Here is a 23,970-nt window from a genome sequence, read left to right on the forward strand (position 1 = left end):
CTAAAAAAAGTTAGTCTTGGCCTCAAAGTTTTGACCGAATTGCCAATTAGCCGGGACAACATTGTCAAACTGCAACATTTTCCCATCACTAGTAGTCACTTGGAAAGACAAGCTTTGCCCTCTCAACACCAAGCCGGTCTGCCATTTTTGGCCCCAATTGCGAGTCATCTGAGTCCACCCAGTTCTAGAGCCCTTGATTTTGACATTAGCAACATCGCCGGCACCTCCAACATTGTACAACAGCACGAGCGACCAATAAGGATTCCCCTTGATCTCGAATTTGACCCCTCCTCTCTTGTTGCAGTGGACTCGGCGAAACTTGACAGGAATAATCCCAGCTCTCATCGGTGCAAGCTTTGTGAACATGGGCATAGACAAGTCGAAGTGCTTGAGCGGGGGATTGCACCAATTCCCGACACGTTTAGTGTAGTTTGGAGGGCAGAAATTGGTGGCCGTGATTTTGATGGTGCCGGCATTTCGAATGCACCATTGTGGATCATTCACGCACATGATCTCGAAGCAAGCACCGCAGCTGCTTCCCTTGTTGAATAGTGCAGTGCTTAGAGCTGCTGTCTCGAGCCCATACCCTTGTTTTATAAGATCTCCATAGCCACAAGCACCCTCTGTCACACAAATTTGAATCATATATAATTAGATAACCAATCAAATCTCCGAAATAATAATTAGATATAAATAATAACGATTATGGAAGCTTAAAGAAAGTATGGCATATATAGTAAATAAAAATTTAAAAAACCTAGACATTGGCATCACACCATAATATATAGTATGCACCCTCACCTCGCACCGGCAAAACCAAAAAACATATATTTGAAGGGGTAAAAAATTAATTTTAAAATGATTATTCCATTCATTTTGCTCCAAAACCCTTGTGGGAGAAACAACCAAAAGGTCGGAACCCATGCATGGCAACTATATATAATTGTACTTACGCATGGTGTCTCTACCGCTCATGTCACCGTAGAACGTTGCATGCGCATCATACCAAATGTTATCTATGCTCATGGCTGTTACAAAAAGAGCCATGAATATGAGACTTTTGAACAAGTTTTGAGACATGGTGGCCATGACTATTAAGAAGGGAGAAATACTGCGTACTGCGTTTCTAAGCGAGGTTGAGACGATGGTATTTATAGGCGCACGAGAGGAAATAAAAAAAAGTAAGAAATCCGACATTGATTGTTATTGCGGACATGCATGCACAATCGTGGAATTTAAAACGAATGAGTGTTAGCAATTAGTTAGAATCAGTTAGTATTAAATTAGACATGTGGGTTAGTTAGAGAATGAATTAATGTAATGATTTAGTTTTTCTGTTGTAAACAGATTGTTAGTTTACAGTCTGATTTTATGTTATTCTGTTTTGCTTCTATCTTGTAATATTCATTCAATTCCAGTTAATACTAATGCACTCTGTTTCTCTCCACTCTATGTTTTGAACCTTCTTCTTCTTCCTCACTGTTTTCTCTGGTTTCTCTGCTTATCATTTGCACACTTGACAATGAGAAATGATAAAAATTATGACTTAAATTGTGGATAAGATCTAGTTCTGTGGTTCATTAGACCCAACTTCGAAAGTCAATTTCACTGGCTGATTTCGATAAACATGGAACTTCAATTAATAAAATCTCCCCCCTAGCTAGAAACACGAGTACTTTCACAAGGCAAATAATGTAATTCTTGTATGGATTGTATATGATATGAGTTGATATATATTATTTATAGGATAATTACCTTTTAGGATTGATTGTATTTGGGCTTAATGGTAATCATTCAAATCATATTTATCTTCACCTACTCCAATTCTCCTATAGACAAGAGTCATTTATAATGTAAATATAATTATGAATAAGAGCATATATAATGTAGTATTATCAGTGTCTTTCCTAATTGTGGACGTAGGTGTGGACTCTAATTCTTGAGACCACGTCTGGTTTGTATCAACGTTGTCAATGAAAGGATAACGATGACAATTTGTTATCATAATTTTAAAAATCATATCAGTTTTAGAGGGCATAATAATGACATATAATATTACTCGTGACAAAATACAGAATACTTTTCAATTTTTACAATTTCGAAAAAAAAAAAAAAAAAATAAGACTTTAAAATCACAAAGGAAAAATCTATAAAAGAGCCACTTGCTTTCTACCGGGAAAGCCACTTGATTTGATGAAAATCTATTAGAGTCAACCCTTTATGATTGCAGGCTTGCAGCTTGTGAACTTGATGATATCAATCGAGAGTAGGTGACTATTTTCCTTGTTTGATGACAATTTAAATAATCTCATTCGTCACTTAATTAATCGATAGTAGGTCATCTTATGCTTTTTAACTAGTTTAAAATACCCTTTACTAAACAAACCAAAACATGCATGCATATGGTGATGGCCGATGAAAATGAGTTGAGGGAAAAAAATGAGGCTGATGAATAATGGTGGTTTTATATTTGCCCCAACATTGGGAGTTCATATGCCTAATGATTTTCAATAATGGTGACTTTTATCTGCATTTAACTCCCCCCAAAAGAAAAGCAACCTGGCTTCTCATATCTCTTTTATGCTTTATATTGCCTAAGCTTACTACATTCACTTGTATGGTGCGGAACAATTTGCTGTACAAGTTGTTTATAAGAGAGCCGACTGAGTAAGTGACAGAACAGTCTAAAATTTATTTAAACATGTAAGTTATGTATGAGCTCTTTCATAGTGTGCTATCCAAATTGTTGGAGATCTCAATCCGTCGTTAAAAATTATGCTATAAACAATGACTATATGCTACGGGTGACTTAAATTCACAATTTTTTTTTTTTTTTAAGAATAATATTATACATCACCCCTTCTCCAAAGTCTATATAGCGTGGTTCTCATAGCATTTTCGTGCATAAAAAATCAAGTCACATATACTTTGATGGATAGAAAGTGATAAATAGGGATATTCTTTATTTTACTCTTCTTCTCTTTCTTCTTTTAGGAGCTAATCAATTAATTGATCCAAGCCGGAGAAATATAATAGTTGAGTTGGCCCAGTTTATTTACAGCCCATAGGGCTTGCAAGAAAAGTGTGTTTAATGTTTATGAAATCAACCGGAGACTGTTCATAGCTAGGAAAACTACACTATCCTCTAATTTTTTTTAAAATTTCCTTAAAATTATATATTTTTATTTAAAAATATTTTGTTGCTCCTTATTTTTTATTTTTTATTTTTAAATTTGTTGTCCCCTTACTTGAAATTATAGTTTTGCCCTTTATTATGGTTTAAATTTACCTTTTCTAATAATCACATGAAAATTGAAAAAACTATCAAACTATCCTTTTCACTAATATTTTATTTTCTTATTCTAGTTTTGCTTAATTTTTTTTAATACCTGTTATTTCACAGGGGTCTTGACGATATCAACAAGGTCAAAATGGCAAAGGGCAACTACTATTGAGTCTACATATTCAATTTGCATGTGAAATGTTTTTCACCTTGGTTTTTTTTTTCTTATCTCTCGAGGAGGAGCATGGTACAATTCTTTTTAAATTTGTAAGTGTTTAATCATATATACAAATTTTAACGATTAATTTTTAAATTTATTACATGAATATTATGTTTAAAATTAATAACAATTGACTTGATAGAATTTCAGTTATTTAATAAATAATAATTGGATTTTAAAAATTGTGAATGACCTTAAGCCAAATCTAGCAACCCTTCCCGAAGAAGCTATCAGCCTATCACGTAAGCTAGACAGTCATCCAAGGGCAATCTCGTGATTCCCAAACTGAGACTCATTTTTCAGACCTATAAAACCAAATCCACTTCACCAAAAAATCCTACAAATTTGACCCCCCCAAATTCCCCGCCATTTGCTTCCCAAAATTTCTCTCATTTTCTGTTTCCAATCTCTTCCTCTAGGCTCTAGGGCTCCAAACTCCAAACCTCTCTGAACTCAGAAAAACAAAAGAAGACCCTAATTCCTTCCAAAAGGCCACCAGATTTCCACGTTATTACGCTTCGTACCACTCCTACATGCTCTGGCACTGCCTATTACGACGGACTCACCGGTTCACCAATCGATGAGCAATCCAATTGGTTCGGATTCGGCCTCGGGCTTCTCCGGCTGGGGCAACCGTGGAATCGGCCTCTCGAACACGGTACACTCGGAGGTCGCGCCGTGCTTGCCTCTGCCCTCGCTCCCGGTGTTCTGCGGCGCATCCGATCAGGATCTCCTGCTCTTCGACGTGCCTGGCGGTGGTAGCTTTAAGTCGCTGAACCGCAGCGAGATTCTTGCTCAGTCTAATCGAATCGCCGATCTGCTTCGCCAAACCGATGTGTCCTACTTGTAAGTGTTTTCTTAGCTTCCTGTTAACATTTTTCACAGTCAATGTGTGTTTCCGAAAACTGTGGTCTCTGGAAGTAAAGAGGAAGTAGTTAAAACTGCAGTTTTAGCTCACTATCATAGTTGTGCTTGAATATCGTGCTTCGTTTTTGTATTTCGTGATTTTGAATCTTTGAAGTGGCTTAGCTTATAAGCAGTTTGAATTTTAACGTATTTGCATCGTTTAAAGTATGTTACAAGTGTGAGTTTGGTGATTATGTGTGAGAAATGTAGATTTTTAGCTGTTAATTCATCGTTTTGATTGTAATTCTAAATCATGATTCTACAAAGAGGTTGAAGTCTTGAAGTCTTGTAAAAATGCAATTGATAGTAGTTGAAATGGTTTATCTTTTGCATGTACTCTTAATGCTTTCATTTTAATTTTAATTTCTTTTCGTTTTTAAGTGGATTACAAAAAAAATTGAATGGTTTGATGTGTTTGGTATAGACGTATTTGGTAATTACTTATTTGTCATAAATTAATATTTGATTCATAACTAGTTCAGATTGTAAAAGCTGCATGCGACCTATCTAGTTGCTGTTGCTTGTAATAGAAGAATCATTAATGAAAAGGAAGCTACCTGAAGATTCTCTTGGCAACTTGAAACAAACTGTGTTTACTTGGAATTGTCTTGGAGCTGTACGTCCCTACTTGATTTTAGAACAAAAGACTCTCAATCTCCTGCTTTTCGTGTAAAGCACCCCTGCCACATTTGTTTGTGGGTTTTCTGTATTTATTGTATGGTAAATCGCAAATTACCTCCGTGTGGTTGTAGGTAGTTACATAAAAAGCTCCACATCTTTCAGAAACCATCACTAAACCTCTATGTGGTTATGACTAAAATGAAATCGTCATACTCTTTATGCAATTGATGGATTCTTCTGCGTTACGCAGAGGCATTGTTTGAAACTTGAAATTTGTCCACAGTTGGAGTTTAATGCTTTTTGAAAAAGGTAGCAAAACAATTCTATTCTTCAATATGGAAACGGGAAGGCTATGTTCCTATTCGTTTTGAGGGCCAACTAAGGGTTAAATTTTGTATTTGATTTGACATTTGCGCTTCACATTGGAGAATTCATTTACTTGGATGAAAAATTTGACGATATCATTTTACGCCAAATAACAGGGAGGTAACTAATTGTTTTCAAAAGATAAGATGGTAATTTGCCCTTATTGTTATTCTAAAGGGTAACCTTTTTCATATAATTATGATTGCTATCACTGTTGTTCCTTTTGCTTATATTTGGTGTCATCTACAGGAATCTAAAAAATGATGCAAGGGCAGCTCCATATGGCCATGTGGAGCCTTTAGAATTACATGACCAGGTTCTACAATGCTATCCAGAAGCATTTGAGTGCGGTACTGCAGGTAACAAAGTACTTGATTATTGTTTTTTTTTTCCCTTCGATGTAATGCTACTATCTGTTAATTGAAGCAACTTGCATTGATGGTGTATTTATGTTGATGTTTTATGGTGGAAATTTGATGGGCCAGTAATTATGCCAGTATCACGTTTCCTATCTATAGTTGGGGCTTTCAGGATTGTTTCTTAAATTGAATTGGCCAAACAGTGATCTCTTTCCAGTTAGAGTAAGGGAAGAACTCATTTTTACTATTGTCTTTGATAGGTAAGTTAGACATATTTCTAGTGGGTCTTGAACCAATTGCCTCACCCTCCACCCTGTTTTGCAATGCCACCTCTTTGCTTATAAGAATATGGTAGAGAGTAGGCCATAGGTGCAAGATCATTGGATGCATGTCTAATTAACAAATAAAAAAGAAGCTTATACTTAAAAATGTGAATTTTAGGTTAAGGAGTGAATGAACGTAAAAACTAGGAGTATAAAATGTGAGTAAGTGCATTTAAATTTCCTTGAAGAGTATGTCACTCTCATAATTATGTTTAGAGCTTTTGGTGGAGCGAGGAAGTGCTTTTGCAGTGTATGTGATTTGTTGTCATGGCGTTTTTATTTTTTAATCCTGTTCTGGATTGTACATGTTATGTCTGTACTCCAGTTTTTGTGGACCATTGAGAGTTTCCTCTTGGCTGACCCTACTCAGCCTGGCCCAAGTTGACAGACTCTAGTCTGGTCTATCTGTCCTTACCATATGGTTAGTTTGCTTGCATTCTTTTAGGCTATTTATGAGGGTCTTACTCTTTTTTTTTTTTTTTTTTTAAAGAGTTTTGGTACAGCAAAAGTTCTCTTTGTGAAGGAAAGTATAACCTAGTGTTTAGGGGGCTAGGGTTTGAGAGTATTGAGATTAACTTTGTAGTTTAAACCATATCTACCAAAAAATTTTATGTCATTTTTGCTCATAAACTTAAATAGAAGGTGAAAATCATAGAATGCTTTATGTTTACTGTGTGATTTATCTGTTTCCATTGATTTTGATATGCTATTGGCTCATAGACCAGGGTCTTCCCATGATATTCTGTTTGAGGGGAAGAAATTAAATATGAAAAATAACATTGTTTTATGATAATTTGTGATGGAAATTAAGAAATTGTTGAAATGGGAAGTTAAGATGGATTGAATAAAGCAAAACATAATGATGGGATATGAGGTACTACATGTAGATTGATGATGGACAAGGAAAGTTTGTTTGTCTTCCTTTTTCTGTGTAACGAAGAAGAATGAATGTGCTATTCAGGATGGATCTGATATAGGTTGAATGCCCTTACAAAGGCGGGGAAAAAATTTATGTACTATTTTTTTACTGATGATAATTTCTTCACCAAACTCAAATTTTTGTGGCAATTTTTCTATTGCGGAGCAATCTTTATTGGTCACAGCACCACAAATTGTAATTGAATGGTCCTGTTAAGCTTGAAATGCTTGTATTGCATGAAATTGTAATAAATCTGCACTGCCGTGTAATTTGTCTCCTCCTTCCTCCTTACAAAGGGAGAAAAGTAGCTATTTGTGGTAATTTGAGGAGATGCTGTTGCCTGTCACTAAACCAGAGACATGGCCTTAGAATTGGAAATGATGTGCATAAGAGACCCAATGTGGTACAGATTTAAGGATATGCTGGTGTGGGACCTGTTCCCATCTTTGCACTAGGCAAATTTTGAAAAATTATTTTCTTTTGTTTGTGGCTTCCAACCTGCTATTCTGTTTCCATATGTCTGTTACTTTTCCATTTATAGCTCTATTTGTAGTGTTTGTTGTTTGTTTTAAGCAATAATTGTTTCCAAACAGATCTTTTGAAGTGAAGTATTGATGAAAAATGAACGTACATGTACAGAATTTACAATCTACCTTGTTATGAATCCCATATTGCAGTATTCTTTTGTGTTGTACGTTTAAATTACTTTCTCTCTTCAGTAGGCCATCTCTCTCAGATTCATACTTAAAAAAGAAAAAGAAAAGAGGTCTTTGCTTTCTGACGTTATGGGGATTTCATAAATAAGTTTGATTTTGCTATCCTTATTGTTTATTGCATTGTTCAAGTTTCTCAGGTCCTATTAAGGAGCAAATCTCTAGCAGTACAGTATCAGAAAAGACGCCCTTCAAGCAAAGTGTACCTATTACAAGTCAAGCTCAAAGAGACTATAGTGCAACCCAGAATTATCATCCTGACTATGTTGTTCCTAATGTATGTATGAATTTGGTTTTGTAAATTGATGATTGATTTTTTTACTGATCCAGAAGATGAAATTGCAGAATGTATCAACTCCGCCTTCTAGAAAACCAAAAGTCAGGAAGAAAGGTAGTAATGATTTCTCATCATCGGTTGGAGTGGATGCTGCTGAGCTTCAAGGTTGATTTTTGTTGTGGTTTTCTGTTTTTTCTTATACTCTCTCATTTCTTTTGTAGATGTGTAAATAATTTGGTGTATGCCTTTGTGCAGATGCCACTATTGGGAGCTTTTGTGAGTTGATGGAGGACTTCTGTGGCAGAGCTGAAATTCCTACTGATGATCGGGATGAAGCAGAGTGGTTATCACTGCCTCTTTCTGATCTTAGAATGGTTGTAAATGAAATAATGTCTATCCGTGCAAAGAAACTTCTACATTTGGTTCCTGTAGATATTCTTGTTAGGCTGTTAAGGGTTCTAGATCATCAGATACATCGAGCAGAAGGCTTGTCCATTGATGATTACGAGCATGTAAGCCTGTTATCATAATTATATTATTCTGCAGTGATTTAAAGTATGTAATTTTCCTCCTGTGTTGGGATGGTTTACCTTACGTCCTCTTGTCAGGTTTTATGCAAGTCTCAATGTTTGCATTGTTGCTGCCAGTCTCCTCTTTGTGTTTAGTTTTGCATCTCGGGCTAATGTTTCTCAGCTAATTAAATTATAACGGCAAATTCCTTGTAATACACTGATGTTTTCCAAAATTTTCACCTCAGGTAGCAAGTTGTTACTAGTTTTGGTAGCTTAATAAGCAGTACACTCTCACTCTCCATGCTGGTGAATTATGATGCTTCTAGTTATTTATGTGTAAACATGCTTACTTTTTAACGTATCTTGAAGATTGATTTGAAGTATGGAATTAATGTTTTTTGGATTTTTTTTTCTTATGTAATTAAGAGTTCTAATTCCTTCTTTGTTTCTGTACTATGAGATAGAAAGGCGTCATTTTGATAATTTCGTCTACTACTTCTCCTCCTTGGTTTCTTTTGTTGGCCTCTCTTTATCACTTGATCGCTCCTAGATCTGCTTGCATTACCATATCTATTTTCTGGAAGGTTGGTTCTTGTTTCAACTTCATTCCATACATAAAACCATTTCAATCCAAAGTGCGACCCTAAGCCTAGCATGTTCTCAAAGTCAATTTGTAGAGGTTTGGTAGTTTTTGAGGTTCAGTACCTGTTTGCAAAAAAGAAAAAGATCCTATATATATGAATCGTTGTGAGGGTTCCTCTTTAGGTTTTTTTGCTTTATTATGACTGGAACTGCTGTGCATTCAGATAATTCCTAAGTCTGAGCTCTGCTCCTCTCCATTTGAATTTTGTTAACCATCTTCTTTGATATTCCAACTATCTGCTCTCCTATTACTTTTGTGGGCCATATTAGGACTCAAGTTATGTAACTTTGATTAAATTTCCAACATTTTTTACTAGTTTGAATCTCCCCTTGGGGCCAAATACTTATCAAAATAAAAAATAAAAATTCTCAACGTTTTTTCATTGTTCTTCATTTCTCTTAGGATTATAAGATTTTGTTAGGATACTGTTAACAAGTTAGCAACTTGTTATTTAAGTTTTTGAATTATCAGTGACTTGGTTGTAAATAAAATTGAGTATTCCTTTGTTTCCAATGCATGGTTTAATTTGTTCACCTTGATGGTATGATGCACAGTGATCTGATGCCAAGTGATTTTAGCCTTCTTGCTTTTCTTTGTATTAATTATTTCTGCAATGTTCCAGTCAGATTCAGATGTAGTTTCATCGATTTTTTGTGCTCTGGAGTCCATTCATGCAGCTTTAGCAGTAATGGGTAATGACCAAATGCAAAAGCAGCTTTATAAAGAAGAGGTAAATGCTCTTATCAAGTTTTGTTCTTGTTTGTGGTGTTGATCTTGATGGTTTTTCTCGTATATTTTAAGTGCTTGGAGGATTCTTGTGATTTGATATGTTGCAATGATTGGTTATTAATTATTGTTTGTTTAATACCAGATAATTGAAAGAATTCTGGAGTTCTCCCGGCATCAGATAATGGATATCATGTGTGCTTATGATCCATCATATCGTGCTTTGCATAAACCAAGTGAAAATGGGGAACTTGAAGGTTAGCTTTAGATTTGTATAAGAAAGCTGGATTTTGGTTTTAACCTGCTTTTCCTATTCCTTTTTATTTTGAAATTTCGGTAATTTTCAGCATATTAGTTGGTATACCTGCATTTCCGTCCTTTCTTCATAGAAGTTGGCATCATACTGATTCATGCTTCACTCTTATCATTCTGCATTCCATTGGCTCCTTTGGTACTGTTTTAACTGAGCTACATTTCTTCACATGTTATGTCAGGTGACGAAGATGAAGAGCTTGATGCTGACTTTGGTTCTGCAAGCAAGAAGCGACGTATTACTAAGACTGTTAAAGTGAAGAAGTCGTCATTAAACAAGTGTGCTTATCAATATGCTGTTCTTCTACATTGAATATTAAGGCGAGAATTTTAGTTTATCTGAACTGAGGTGTGTTCTTATAGTTCATGTGTTTGCTTTTATAGGGTCTCTGCTGCCGTGAATACTATTCTTCAGAAAATGTGCACTATTCTTGGTTTACTCAAGGATTTGTTGTTAATAGAGAGGTTATCTGATAGTTGCATCTTACAACTTGTGAAGACGAGCTTTACAACATTCTTGGTGGATAATATCCAGCTCTTGCAACTTAAAGCAATTGGTTTAATCAGTGGGGTACATTTCTGTACCTTCTGTTTGTTCTTGACTGCTTGTGATTTACTTACTTCCGTACTACTGCATACAAAATTATCCTGGTTTTTTTACTTGTGATACAGATATTCTATTCATACACTCAGCATCGCACTTACGTGATGGATGAAATACTTCAGCTGCTCTGGAAATTACCATCCTCAAAGCGAGCACTAAGATCCTATCACCTACCTGAAGAAGAACAGAGACAGATTCAGATGGTAACTGCTTTGCTGATTCAGTTGGTTCACTGTAGTGCAAACCTTCCTGAAGCTTTAAGGCAGGTATCAAGTGGCAATTCCATATTAGAAGTCTCAATTGATTGTAGTTACCCAAACAAAAGTCATGAGGCGGCCACAGAGGCATGTTGTCTTTTTTGGACCCGTGTGCTTCAGCGCTTTGCAACTTTGAAGACTCAAGATGTGTCTGAGATGAAATTAGTGATGGAGAATCTTGTTATGGATTTGCTGACAACATTGAATTTACCTGAATATCCGGCTTCAGCTCAAGTTTTGGAGGTAGCATTTATTTTGATATTATTACTTGTGTTAATGCACTAGATTGTTTCCATGCTAAGGCAGGAATTTGTGGATTTGCAGGTTCTGTGCGTCTTGCTACTCCAGAATGCTGGACTGAAATCTAAAGACATCTCTGCACGTACAATGGCCATTGACCTTCTTGGTACCATAGCTGCGAGGTTGAAGCGTGATGCTGTCCTTTGCAGGAGGGACAAATTTTGGGTATTACAGGAATTGGTCAATGCTGATGGTGTTGACCACAGATATCCAAAAGATGCATGTTCTATCTGTTTGGATGGAAGGGTTGAAAAATTGTTTTTTATATGTCAAAGTTGTCAGAGATTGTTTCATGCTGATTGCATGGGAGTAAGCGAACATGAAGTTCCTAACAGAAGCTGGCAGTGTCAGATTTGCCTCTGCAGGAAAGAACTTCTCGTATTACAATCATATTGCAATTCGCAGTGCAAGGATGATGGGAAAAAGAGTCACAAACACTCAGAAAAAAATCCTGAAGCCTCTGATCCAATTACAAAAGTTGAAATCGTTCAACAGTTGCTACTGAATTACCTCCAAGATGTTGGTTCTTCTGATGATGTGCATCTCTTTGTTCGCTGGTTTGTAGCCATTAGATCTCTTTCCTTGAGTTTGTGGTTGCATTGATGCCAAGGGGATGATACATGTTTATACACGTGCAGGTTTTATCTCTGCTTGTGGTACAAGGATGATCCAAAATCTCAGCAGAAGTTTACTTACTACCTTGCTAGATTGAAATCAAAAGCAATAGTGCGTGATTCTGGAACTGCTTCTTCATTGTTGACAAGGGATTCAGTCAGGAAGATTTCTTTAGCATTGGGACAAAATAACTCTTTCTCCAGAGGGTTTGATAAGATTCTTCATATGCTTCTGGTTAGTCAATATTTTTATTTCCTTGCTGATTTTTCAGGTAATAGAAAGTCATTCTTACAATATTATTGATTCCAGGCAAGTTTGAGGGAGAACTCTCCTGTAATCAGGGCTAAGGCTCTAAAAGCGGTAAGTTGAAAATTCTCTTTCTTGAAATTTGAGCCTTTAATATAATTGAAGTAATCTGTGATGTTATGTTAACAATTTTTTTTTTTTGCCATTTTGCTCTTATAAAATTTAATATTATGAGCAGGTTAGTATTATTGTAGAAGCTGATCCCGAGGTATTGCGTGATAAACGTGTTCAGCTGGCTGTTGAAGGAAGGTTTTGTGACTCTGCAATATCTGTAAGGGAGGCAGCTTTGGAACTTGTCGGCAGGCATATTGCTTCACATCCTGATGTTGGTTTGCAGGTATGTTTACTTTAACTCTCCTCCTTATTTATTGCATTCTGTTCTTAATCCAAAGTTGTGGGTTATTGTAGTACTTCGAGAAGGTAGCTGAAAGAATCAAAGATACTGGTGTCAGTGTTCGAAAACGAGCGATCAAAATTATTCGAGATATGTGCACTTCAAATGGAAACTTCTCTGAATTTACGAGTGCATGTATTGAGATAATTTCTCGCGTTAGTGATGATGAATCAAGTATTCAGGTAATTTCAAAACTAAAATTTATTCTTTTTTTTTGGGATGTGGGATGGGAGGAATGGGCTACTTTATCTAATGAAAGTATAAAAGTTAAGGCCTTCCACAAGGCTATCATGCTGCTTTGCATACACTCTACTGACACTCAACTAACAGACATCATAGCAAGGCAAGCACAAACAGCAGCTCAAATATCTATACTAAACGCAACTTGACTCAACTAAGCTTTAATCCCAATTAAATCAGGTTTGAATATGGATCCTTGTCAACTAATTAGGACCTGTCATATGTCCTATTTTCTGCCAGTCTATCCTATCTTAATCAAACTCTTTGTTGTTTTCCTATTTAACATTTTTATTTTTATTACTTTTATCAATATTCTTTAAGGTCTCTATTTCTTTTTGCTTCATCAACTTGAATTAAATCACTCTTTCTCACTGGTGCATCGATGGGTCTTTGTTGCACATGTCTAAACCATGTCTAGAGACTCTCCTGAACTTGTGCTCTGTATTCAATAAGTCACTCTTACTCTTACCTTTGAATGAATGGATTCATATTTATACAAAAGAATGTGTTTCTGATTTTTTTTTTTTTGCTCTGACATCTGCACCAATCCCATTCATTACATGCTTTCAATACTAAAAAACATTTTTATGGGCTCAAGCGGTTCTCCCTTTTATAAATGATATATTTAAAAGCCCTTGCTATTATTAGCTGCCACAAATTGAAAGCTGCTTGCCCGGAAAGCCTTATTTGCTTTTTTAATGCCAACATCAAATGGTTCATTGTGATGTTCCATTCTTAAAAACTTGATCAAATCTGCTTGGATGGGAAAAAAAGAAAAATGGTCTCTAGATTCAATTACTGGGGTTTACTTAGGCTTCCTTTTCGATGATCTAATTCGAATAGCTAGCCATTAATTAAAGCAGCCATTCCTTAGAGCAGAAACAGTTAACTTTCACCTGAGGCCTCTCAAGTTGCTGCTGATGACTTCTGTTTTAGAAGCCACCCGGACATTGTGATTATGTGAGTCATAGACCTCTGAACTTATGTCTAGCATGATGCTATGCTTAGACTTGTTTTTTCCTTCTGGTGCTAAACTTTTACATGACTGTTACTTGATAACTTCGAATGATTTTTCTGAAGCGCTTGATAATTGAATCTGCATCTGTTTTTGTTAGGGTGCTAATATTTTTTGAAAACCTATATGGACCCTTATGAAGTATTGCTGAATATACTTGCAGATCATATAAGAAAATGCTTTTGAACCATGATTGGAGAAAAATGCTTTTTATTTTTTTATTTTCCTCCTTTTTCCCCATAATGATTTAGCTATCTTTTTTCTTATCAACCAGAAAAAAGCGAAATATGCTTGAAAAAGATAATAAGTTCAGGTTGCATAATTTTCTGTTCCTTTGACAACTCTGCTTTATTTCCTAGGCAATCACTGCGAGTATGAAGTATTATCAATTATGCCATTAGATTTATGACAAATCTGCATAGGGAAGTGTCTATTGAGTTATACACCTAAACTTTAATTTATTTGTTTGGATTTGGTTCCCGCATTTATTATTCTCTCTTCTGCAGGATCTTGTTTGCAAAACATTCTATGAGTTCTGGTTCGAGGAGCCTTCTGGTTCTGAGGCTCAGTATTTTGGAGATGGTAGTTCTGTTCCACTGGAGGTGGCTAAAAGAACTGAGCAGATTGTTGAGATGTTGAGAAGGATGCCAAATCACCACCTTCTTGTCACTGTCATCAAGCGCAACTTAGCTCTTGATTTTTTTCCACAATCAGCTAAAGCTGCTGGGATCAACCCTGTGTCCCTTGCATCAGTGCGCAAGCGTTGTGAGTTGATGTGCAAGTGCTTATTGGAAAAGATACTGCAGGTACTCTTATTGCCTATTGACACATTAAAATTTTGGAGACTTTGTTAAAAGTACGATGAGACATTCATTCTTGGACAGGTAGAGGAAATGAACAATGAGGAAATGGAGGTGAGTGCACTTCCTTATGTGCTGGTCTTGCATGCATTTTGTGTTGTGGATCCAACGCTCTGTGCCCCTGCCTCTGATCCATCACAGTTTGTGGTTACTCTACAGCCATATCTTAAGACACAGGTTATCTAATATTTGCAAATATTCATATTCAATCTAGTCTGTTTCTGAGAAGTGTTAATGAAATTCATGTCTCTATTAGATGTGGTGTATGGGTAGCCTGAGGAGCTGCCTATTTCCCCCTCTTTTTGATTTGTTTAATTAGAACAATGTGAGGCTACCAATATTACCTAATGATATAAAAGTCAATTTATTTCTTTTCCTGTAAATCACTTGTTTTTGTTTGGCTCTTAAAATTGTGTTATGGCTCTCTAGAGTCTGCCTTGAATAGGATTTTCAAATATGAATTCAAGTTACACGTTTTAGAGAACAAAAAGAGCTAGCAGTTCAAGATTTCAGTAGCTATTTGTTGTGCATATGTGTGCGTGTTGTATTAGAATTTAGTTTCTCTGTATTTATTGCTTATTGCTGATGCTAAGCAATGATTCAAAAGAGTCATCAGTCAATAGACTGCTGGAAGCATCTCTGGCTTTATCTTTACAACCATGCTGTATAATGATAGTCTTGGAACTTGTCCTATGTCAGACATTTCTATTTGCAAGAGCCATTTAGAATGTAACTATGTCAATTTACCTTTGATTTTCCCAATCCTTTTCATTTATGTTCTCTTTTAATGGAAAAATGTGCATTATGTTACCCCAAGGGGTTGGCCCAAGTGGTGAAGGCATTGGTCTTGAAGGTTTGCTCCTTTCAAGCTCCAAGGTTCAACACCTTATTAGTGCAAACAATCCTTTGGGGCTACACCCCCTGGTGAAAAACTAGTGATTTAACCAGTTCCATGTAGAGAAACTTCCAAGGGTGCGGTGCATGGGACGGGGGTTTATTTTGTAGGGGTGGGTTTGAAAGGCCTTGTCTTGGAGAGGTTCCCCGACATAAAATAAAAGAAAAAAGAAAGTGCATTATGTAGAAAGTTAAGAATGGAAAAACAGCATGCCTGTATTCTAACTTGCCTTTGCTTGTGTTCAGGTTGATAATCGAATGGTTGCTCAGTTACTAGAGAGTGTAATTTTTATAATTGATTCTGTGTTGCCATTGCTCCGAAAGTTACCTCAAAGTGTTGTTGAAGAACTCGAGCAAGACTTGAAGCACATGATTGTTCGGCATTCCTTCTTGACAGTTGTCCATGCTTGCATCAAGTAGCGTCAAGTTCTCATTTCTTTGTTAATTCTCTTTTGATTGCAATTGCATTATTAAATTTTTGGTTGCGTACTTACATTAATGTGATCTTGCTTTTTTATCCCATCATGGAACTGAGCAATTAGGTTGATGGAATAGGAAAAGGTCCAAAAAGCTGTAATGACTTTTGACCTATCAAAAACTATCAGTGATGACTTTTCATCAGTATTTATCTACGTGTTAGCTGTGCTTATCTATTGCATGCATATTTTTTTTTTTAATGACCTGAAGATCTGCCACAGAAACATACCTTAGGCAAGCAATGCTGAACCACTCAGGAAAACTTTCCACACCACACATCTTTCCAAAAACTAATCTTGGAGCTGTCACTCACCTCAAATCTAGTAAATCTAGAAAACTCCTTCCAAACTCTCCTAATGAGTTTCCATAGACCCACTCCATATGACCCCATTGACTCCATAAGAACGCCACCCACTCCACTGATTTCCATATTTATGGTCCACTACCACTCCCCACAAGGCCTCTCAAAAGCCTAACGCTATAACTACTTACCCATAAGAGCTCGGTTGAACAAGAGTAACTTTCGAATCCCTAAACCCCCTCAAAAATCGGAGAACACACCTTGGACCAACTTACCAAACGAAATTTAACCTCATCACCCGTTCCCCCTCACAAGAAATCCTGCTGTAACTTCTCAATTCAGTTAGCAGCGCTATTTGGGATGGGAAGTAGTGACATCAAGCAAGCATGAAAGGTGGACAATGTGATCTTGGTCAGGGTAATCCTACCCCCTTTGGACTAGTACAACCACTTTCAACCGGCTAACCGACGTTCAATCTTCTCAATAATGTCATCCTAGATAGATTTGATTTTAAAAGAAGCACCCAATGGAAGTCCTAGGTATTTCATAGACGAAGATGAAATCCTGCAACCCAAAATCCTAGTCAAACCTTCTACATTGTTGACATTATCAACAAGAACTAATTCTAATTTAGCCAAATTAATCTTCAAGCCTAAGACAACTTCCAAATATAAGAACAAACAACTCAAAAGACAGAGATGATATAGGACCATCCCACAAAAGATTAAGGTATCATCTGTGAACAAAAGGTGAGAGATATCAGTCACACCATTCCTTGTTCCCATGGAAAAGCCAGACAACAAACCTCCACTCACTGCAGCAGAGATCATTTTACCCAACACTACGTAACAATGACAAATTGTTATTTTTGTATAATATATATTTGTATAAGATTTAAGTTTTGGTATTGAGTAGTGGATTTGGCTAGTTAGAATTTGTTAAAAATAGTTTTTGTAGAGACGCAAAGTGGTTGGGAGATATTTTTGTTGTTTTGAGTTGGGAATATTTATGCTTCTTGTTTGTGTCATTTCTTCCTTAGGAGAAAGTAACTTTGCAGTTTTGAATGTCTTCTATGGCTAATATCTTATCCTATCACAGGTGTCTTTGCTCTGCGGGAAAAATTGCAGGAAAAGGTGCTATTGTGATTGAGCATCTTATTCAGGTGTTCTTTAAGCGTTTGGATGCTCAACCGGTTGATAACAAGCAGGTTGGTGGCTAAATTACTATTTTATGTCTTCAATCATTTCAACTGCATACTTATCAAAAAAAAAAAAAAAAAATCATTTCAACTGCATGTCCGTCATTATAAATAGCTTTAACCCTTTATTTTTCATTTTTATACCCATGTATGAGTTGAAATTGGATTAGATTTGATGAAGAAGATTTGAACTGCTAAGAATACTGGAACAAAGAAAAATAGCTTAATCTGTTGGGTGCAGTGTTGGAGTGAGACATGAAAATTGCAGAAATCAGTCTATCTAAGATGAGTGTTTAAGTTGAGAGTTTTCTAATTGATGCTCTCAATGCATTAAAAAGTTCTCAATGCAGAGTGCCTGACTTTGCTTATGAGGGTTGGTGTTTAGATTCTAAGCAGTGCTAATGCTTCCCCCTCCCCCTTTATAAGTAATTTAATCTTAATAGAAAGCACAAAGGGGCGCAACTGAAGTGTGTAGGGAGTATAAAAGAGAGACACCTACTTAGGGGGAGGAAAGATAACACATCCAAAAATCCAGAAAATTAGAAAAGTGAGAACTTCGTGTAGCAATCAACCACCCATAAAGGTTTTGAACAAAATATCTTTCAACTCTTACCACTATTCTCACGCAATTTTCAAAGTTTTGGGAGTTGCTTTCTCTTTAGATATACCACATCACACAAAGGGGGGGGCATCCTCTAGGCTTCTAGCTGCAGTGACTACCAAATTGGTCTCTCCAACTCGTCTATAATTCCATGATATGTCATTACCCACTTTATTCTAAAAAGACAGGAAAACCAAATCCTTGTCTAGCTACTTCACAATAGAGCAGAAGATCAAGGGATTCTCCTCTTTTCTTACATGTACCAGTCCATTGCCATGGCGTGCCTTATTTTTTAAGATTATCCAAGGTCAAGATTCTCCCTTACACTATTGTCCAAACAAAGAAAGCCACTCTCAAAGACACCTTGCTTCTCTAAGTGCTCTTCCAAGGGAAAGAATAGCTAGCAGGGGGACGAAGCGCATGATAAAATATCTAACTTCTAATATTCATGTTTTCGATGGGGATCAACAAATCCTATCCTTGCCTCCATGTCTCCAAATAGAGTACAAGAGGTTGAAGAATGAGGTGACGAACTCCATCTCCCAATCATGTACAACTCTGATGAAGGTAACATTCCACTGATAGGTGTCATTCGAAAACTGTATATGGTCTGCTACCGAAGCCTCCTTAAAGCAAGCAATATTAAACAACACCGGGAAAGCTTCCTTCAAAGTCATATCTCAAACCCACACGTCATGCCAAAATTGGATTCTAGACCTGCTTCAAATCTTACAAATCTAAATAAATCTCCTTACCCCCTTTTAATGTTTTTCCACACATCTGTCCCGTAGGACCCATGCATTGCATTGAAGTACGACCCACTTCACAAGCTCTTTATTTTGCTTCCATCATCATTCTTTACGAAGCCTCCTGCTTCATGGCGTAACAAACTGAGCCTTACTTTGCTTGCTCATAGCATGCACTAAATTAGTTTAACATGTGATAGGTTTTGTTAGTTTCAGATTGGGAAGTAATATGTTTGTTGGGATATGCTTGCCTGAATTTGTTGTTATTTGTGGATTATGGTCACTGTTGGTATTGATATAAATGAACTTTCGTGGGAGTCCCTATGTTAATAAATTTTCTTGACTGGTGAATTATTTGCATGATTTTTGTCAGCTTCTTACCCTCGGATTTTACCTGCTTATAATTCCAGGCTGATCATCTTTATTTTAATATGTTTTCAATGTCTTTTTACATCTGGTTGCTTTCTGAAAGTGTAGCGGATTTGCAGCTTAGATTTAAAATAAAAAATTCATGATATGATTGAAGTATGTTATTGTTACTTCATTTTGCTTGTGTAAATATGTGATATGGAGACAAACCGAACCAAGATATGCTATAAGATAAAATTTGTTTATTTTTTCTTATTTTCAGCTAGTTGGGCGGTCTCTTTTTTGCCTTGGATTGCTTATCCGCTATGGCAAATCTTTGCTGACTGACTATAGTAACAAAATTATTGATGTTGTCGGTAGTCTCAGCTTGTTCAAAAAATATCTCCTTGTGGAGGATTTCATTGTAAAGGTTAGATCATTGCAGGTACACATTCTCAGCACTTCTTGGTGCTTCTTGTGCCCCTGTTTAATTTCGAACTCTACTTATGTTGCGTTATAACTTTTGTAGGCATTAGGCTTTGTTCTAATTGGTTGGCCTGAATATATGTTGGAAAAAGATATTGGGAAAATATTAGAGGCAACTTTGTCTTCTGGCTGTGATGTTCGTATCAAGGTAATAATGATAATTTTTAACTTGTGCTACCATATTCAATATGTTTCTAAATCATTCTGTCAACCAGATGCAAGCATTGCAAAACATGTACGAATATCTTCTTGATGCGGAAAGTCAAATGGAAACAGATAAAGCAAGTAACAATGTAATTCATTGTTCTGTAGAAGGTGGCCACAGTGTGCCTGTTGCTGCGGGTGCAGGAGATACCAACATATGTGGGGGTATAGTTCAGTTGTATTGGGATAATATTTTAGGTAGATGTTTGGACTTCAATGAGCAAGTTCGCCAATTTGCTCTTAAGGTGAGAACCTGGAATCTCTATTTTTCTTCCTGTATGTTTAATTTTAAGAAACGACTTCATAATCATGTTCTGGAGCTTGAATCACAATGAGAATAGCAGGTGATAATGAAAAAAGAGAAAGAAATAGGAAGAATATCATGCTTAATGAGGGTATTAGAAAATATATTCATGTGATATAGTAACATAAATCTGTCAAATGGCTTATGTCTTAAACGTGAATATGCTTTCTATTTCTCCTATGGGATTTTTGGGCAATTGTTTCAAAGAGTGGCACCTTTAAAAGCTTACAATCTGATCGAAATAATAACTTTTGTAGCCCGACTGCTGGGATCATTCTTTTGTAAAACAGAAATTAAATACAACGGGTATGTTTGACAAAACTTTTTAGAAATTTTTTTTGCTTTTTGGTTGTGATGTGACATAAAAGTGAAAGTAGTTTGAGTGTTTTGTATTTTAAGTTGTTTGTTAATGCTTTTGCTTTTTTGCTAAAAAGCTATTTTTAAAAAGCGTTGTCAAATGAGCTCAATTTTTCTTGGATGGCTTGAACCTCCATCATTGTGGTTTGGGAGCTGTCCTAGCTTTGAAGGTTCTGCTCTCCCTCCGTTCTCATTTTAATGTCTTGCTGTCTTTCCTGGGCTGGCCCAAAATGAATGTCCACTTTCCTAAAGTTACACTTTGTTTGATACTTTCCTAATATACTGTCTTTTTCAGGAAAAAAAAAACAAAAAACAAAGTTCTCATTAAAAGTGGTGCCCGTCTCTGATGTTGAGTGAAGGATGTCAGAAATCTGTTACACTTTTTTTTATTATTAATAATCATGTCACTTAGAGTTGACACTTATTTGGAATGGAGGGAGCATTAAGAAATGTTCTTGTCTTAACCTCTCTTGATTAATCAATGGTTGAATTTCAAGTCATAATTCTCTGGTATTTTCTGTTCTCAGGGGCTAATTTTTACTCTCTTTTTTTTTTCCATTATTTTTTTCTATGCTATTAAAATAGATTGTTGAAATTGTGCTGCGCCAAGGTCTCGTTCATCCTATTACTTGTGTCCCATACCTCATTGCACTTGAAACAGATCCACAGGAGGTGAATTCAAAGTTGGCTCATCATTTGCTGATGAATATGAATGAAAAGTAATCTCCTTTAAATGTTTTTTTTTTTTTTTTTTTTTTTTTAAAGTTCTCATTCCTGTCAAATTTCCTCCATCCTGGCTAAGTTTAGCATCTTTTCAGGTACCCTGCATTTTTTGAAAGCCGTTTGGGGGATGGCCTTCAAAAGTCATTCATCTTTATACAATCCATTAGTGGTGTTCATGAAAATGTGAACCTGAAGGTCCAATCCAAGATTCCAGGAAATGTGAAGGGGAAATCTGATGGTGTCTCTTTGGCTCAAGGAAGGCTTGGTGTTTCTAGAATCTACAAACTCATCCGTGGAAACCGGGTTTCAAGAAACAAATTCATGACCTCAATTGTGCGAAAGTTCGATAACCCAACCTGGAATGATTCTATAGTCCCTTTCCTGATGTGAGTTTCTGTTGTTGGTGCCATTCCTAGAGTTCTGCTTTGCAAGTTGTTTAGAGTGGAATAATAAGCTAGTTTCTTTTGGCAGGTACTGTTCTGAAATTCTTGCTTTGCTACCATTTACATCACCTGATGAGCCACTATATTTGATCTATACTATAAATCGAGTTATACAAGTTAGGGCTGGGGCACTTGAGGCAAAAATGAAAGCCCTGAGCATGCATTTGTCACAAAGATATACAGAGAAGGTATCTTATAAGAATGGACAACCGGAGCCAGCTGTTCATCCTAATTTCAATGAGATGGCTTCTATGGATTTGAATGGGACAATTCAACATGAACCAGCTGGTCAGCCTATTTTCAACCATATGATGTCAATGGATTTGAATGAGAGTATTCAACAAGATGCAGCTGATCTGTTGGTCTCAAATCATAGTACCTCTTGGGGGGCAAAGACGCGTAGTATGGGCTCAGGTGTTTCTTGTGTTCTTTCTGAAGATGATCTGCAGAAAGTTCAGGTAGCGTTAAGACTTAATTGAATCATAAGAATTTGAACTAGAAAGGGTTAATTGATTTCTGACAAGCATAAAAAAGTTTGCGTTAGATCCTTTCTGAATGTTTACTTTATAGAATAAAGATTAGTTCCAGTATATGTATAAGCTATGCTCATACATGGTTTGCTTCATTATATGTTGTTGTGGCTGGATACACGTTGATTTTAATTTTTTTTAAATCCTGCCTGGTGCTTATGCAGGCCGACTGTCTGGCAGCCATTGCATTGCAGCTTCTTCTGAAGGTAAAGAGGCACCTAAAAATTGTCTATAGCTTGAATGATTCTCGGTGCCAGGTAAAACTACATACAGTTGGTTTTTGTCATGATTTGACAGCAATACTTGTTTTCAATCTGGATGAGTTATAGAACTTATTGTTTATGCAATATTTTGTACTTTCAAACCAGGCTTTTTCTCCAAATGAACCTGTAAAACCAGGAGAGGTTCTCTCCAGGCAAAACGTTCCCCTTAGCCTCGGCGGAACATCCACCAGTTTGCCTACCACTTATCAAGAATTGGTACAAAGATATCAGGTAGGGTGGGCTATGATTTGAGGACCCATTGTACTTTCTCGCATGTATTTTTCATTGGACTGACCGTGCTTGCTGAGGGTTGGTGGTGGTTGTAATTTTCTCTCAACACTCTCTTACTGCACAGGAATTCAAGAGTTCTCTGAAGGAAGATACTGTTGATTACTCTATTTATACAGCAAATATCAAGAGGAAGCGCCCTACCCCCAGAAAAGGGCGGAAATCTGGATACATGGGTGGTGAGGATGACGAAGACGACGGTGGTGATGAAGACTGGACAGGTGGGGCTCGCAGGCTAAGTAATAGTGGGAGGAAGGGTAACAACAGTAGAGGAAGTAGGCAACGATAGTAGTTGTAAGTATATGACAGGTAGGGCTAACTTGTACATTTAAGTAGGAAAGGAATAGAAATTGGATAGGGGAGAGAAAAGAATAGAAATCTGGAAACAGAGGAAAGAAAGGCGCTTAATGGGATAGTACTGGCTCTAATTGACGAGCGCCTTCTCTAGCTGTTTCCATGTTGTAATTTTCTTGTCATTATAGTCACAGCATTCTTTTTTGTTAATGAAATTCACTTTCTTTAGAATGATCGACTCTAAGGGATTCTCACGAATCCTCATTCCTGAGTTTCTTCTCATTTTAAATAGAACTCTTATTACTTATCAAATAATAATAATAACAATAAAGACCTCGAAACTGGCTGAGATAGGTTTATTTTGGTTAAGCTAGTTGTATGATGCACTGGACTACTAATTTGGTTCATCGTAACATTGCTTGTTTTGTTGACTTTCTTTATCCAGAATGACTAGTGGCTTAGATTTGATATCTCGAGCTCATAAACTTTTGCTTCCAACTTTATGAGATTCCTCGTTTCTACGCGCAGCCTTTATTATTATTATTAATATGCTACTACGATTGTTGAGAGACGATGTGAAGTTTATTTGGAGAATTGCTGATTTGTCGGCCTCTATTTCTACGAAAATAATTGACCTCAGATTGGTCTTCTGGCACAACCATGCTCAAAGCCACTTTTTAACATTAGTTTGTTCCACTATATTAGGATATGATAAGGAGGTCACAAATCGCCGTTCATTTTT

At 36.5% G+C, this 23,970-nt stretch overlaps 2 protein-coding genes across 2 annotated transcripts; one reads left to right on the forward strand and one right to left on the reverse strand.

Moving 5' to 3' along the window:
* Positions 1-1,026, reverse strand: LOC132182153 (expansin-A23-like). The gene is made up of 2 exons (XM_059595345.2): positions 954-1,026; positions 1-623 (listed from the first exon to the last, which is right to left on the reverse strand). The coding sequence occupies exons 1-2, from the start codon at positions 1,024-1,026 to the stop codon at positions 1-3; spliced, it is 696 nt and encodes a 231-aa protein (XP_059451328.2).
* Positions 1,027-3,844: 2,818 nt separating this feature from the next.
* Positions 3,845-23,459, forward strand: EMB2773 (PHD finger family protein). The gene is made up of 28 exons (XM_059593151.2): positions 3,845-4,349; positions 5,646-5,755; positions 7,851-7,987; positions 8,056-8,152; positions 8,243-8,499; positions 9,765-9,872; positions 10,014-10,125; positions 10,363-10,459; positions 10,565-10,751; positions 10,853-11,284; positions 11,366-11,898; positions 11,980-12,190; positions 12,266-12,316; positions 12,441-12,599; positions 12,671-12,838; positions 14,418-14,717; positions 14,796-14,948; positions 15,912-16,081; positions 17,542-17,650; positions 19,620-19,781; positions 19,866-19,970; positions 20,038-20,271; positions 21,273-21,406; positions 21,506-21,796; positions 21,882-22,311; positions 22,548-22,640; positions 22,752-22,877; positions 23,002-23,459. Exons 1-28 carry the CDS (start codon positions 4,084-4,086, stop codon positions 23,221-23,223), a joined length of 5,454 nt encoding a protein of 1,817 aa, XP_059449134.1. The 5' UTR covers positions 3,845-4,083; the 3' UTR covers positions 23,224-23,459.
* The last annotated feature ends 511 nt before the right edge of the window (positions 23,460-23,970 follow it).

Source organism: Corylus avellana, chromosome 5 (genome assembly GCF_965113065.1).
Source record: "Corylus avellana chromosome 5, dhCorAvel1.hap1.2, whole genome shotgun sequence".
Classification (NCBI taxonomy): domain Eukaryota; kingdom Viridiplantae; phylum Streptophyta; class Magnoliopsida; order Fagales; family Betulaceae; genus Corylus; species Corylus avellana.

What these genes read in the sequence shown, in the direction of transcription:
- LOC132182153 (XM_059595345.2), bottom strand. Translation starts at nt 1,026, where the DNA reads ATGAGCATAGATAACATTTGGTATGATGCGCATGCAACGTTCTACGGT. An exon ending in GAGCGGTAGAGACACCATGC is followed by an intron (nt 624 to 953) that starts GTAAGTACAATT and finishes TTTGTGTGACAG; the next exon opens with AGGGTGCTTGTGGCTATGGA.
- EMB2773 (XM_059593151.2), top strand. Translation starts at nt 4,084, where the DNA reads ATGAGCAATCCAATTGGTTCGGATTCGGCCTCGGGCTTCTCCGGCTGG. An exon ending in CTTCAGCTCAAGTTTTGGAG is followed by an intron (nt 11,285 to 11,365) that starts GTAGCATTTATT and finishes GTGGATTTGCAG; the next exon opens with GTTCTGTGCGTCTTGCTACT. An exon ending in ATGATCTGCAGAAAGTTCAG is followed by an intron (nt 22,312 to 22,547) that starts GTAGCGTTAAGA and finishes GTGCTTATGCAG; the next exon opens with GCCGACTGTCTGGCAGCCAT.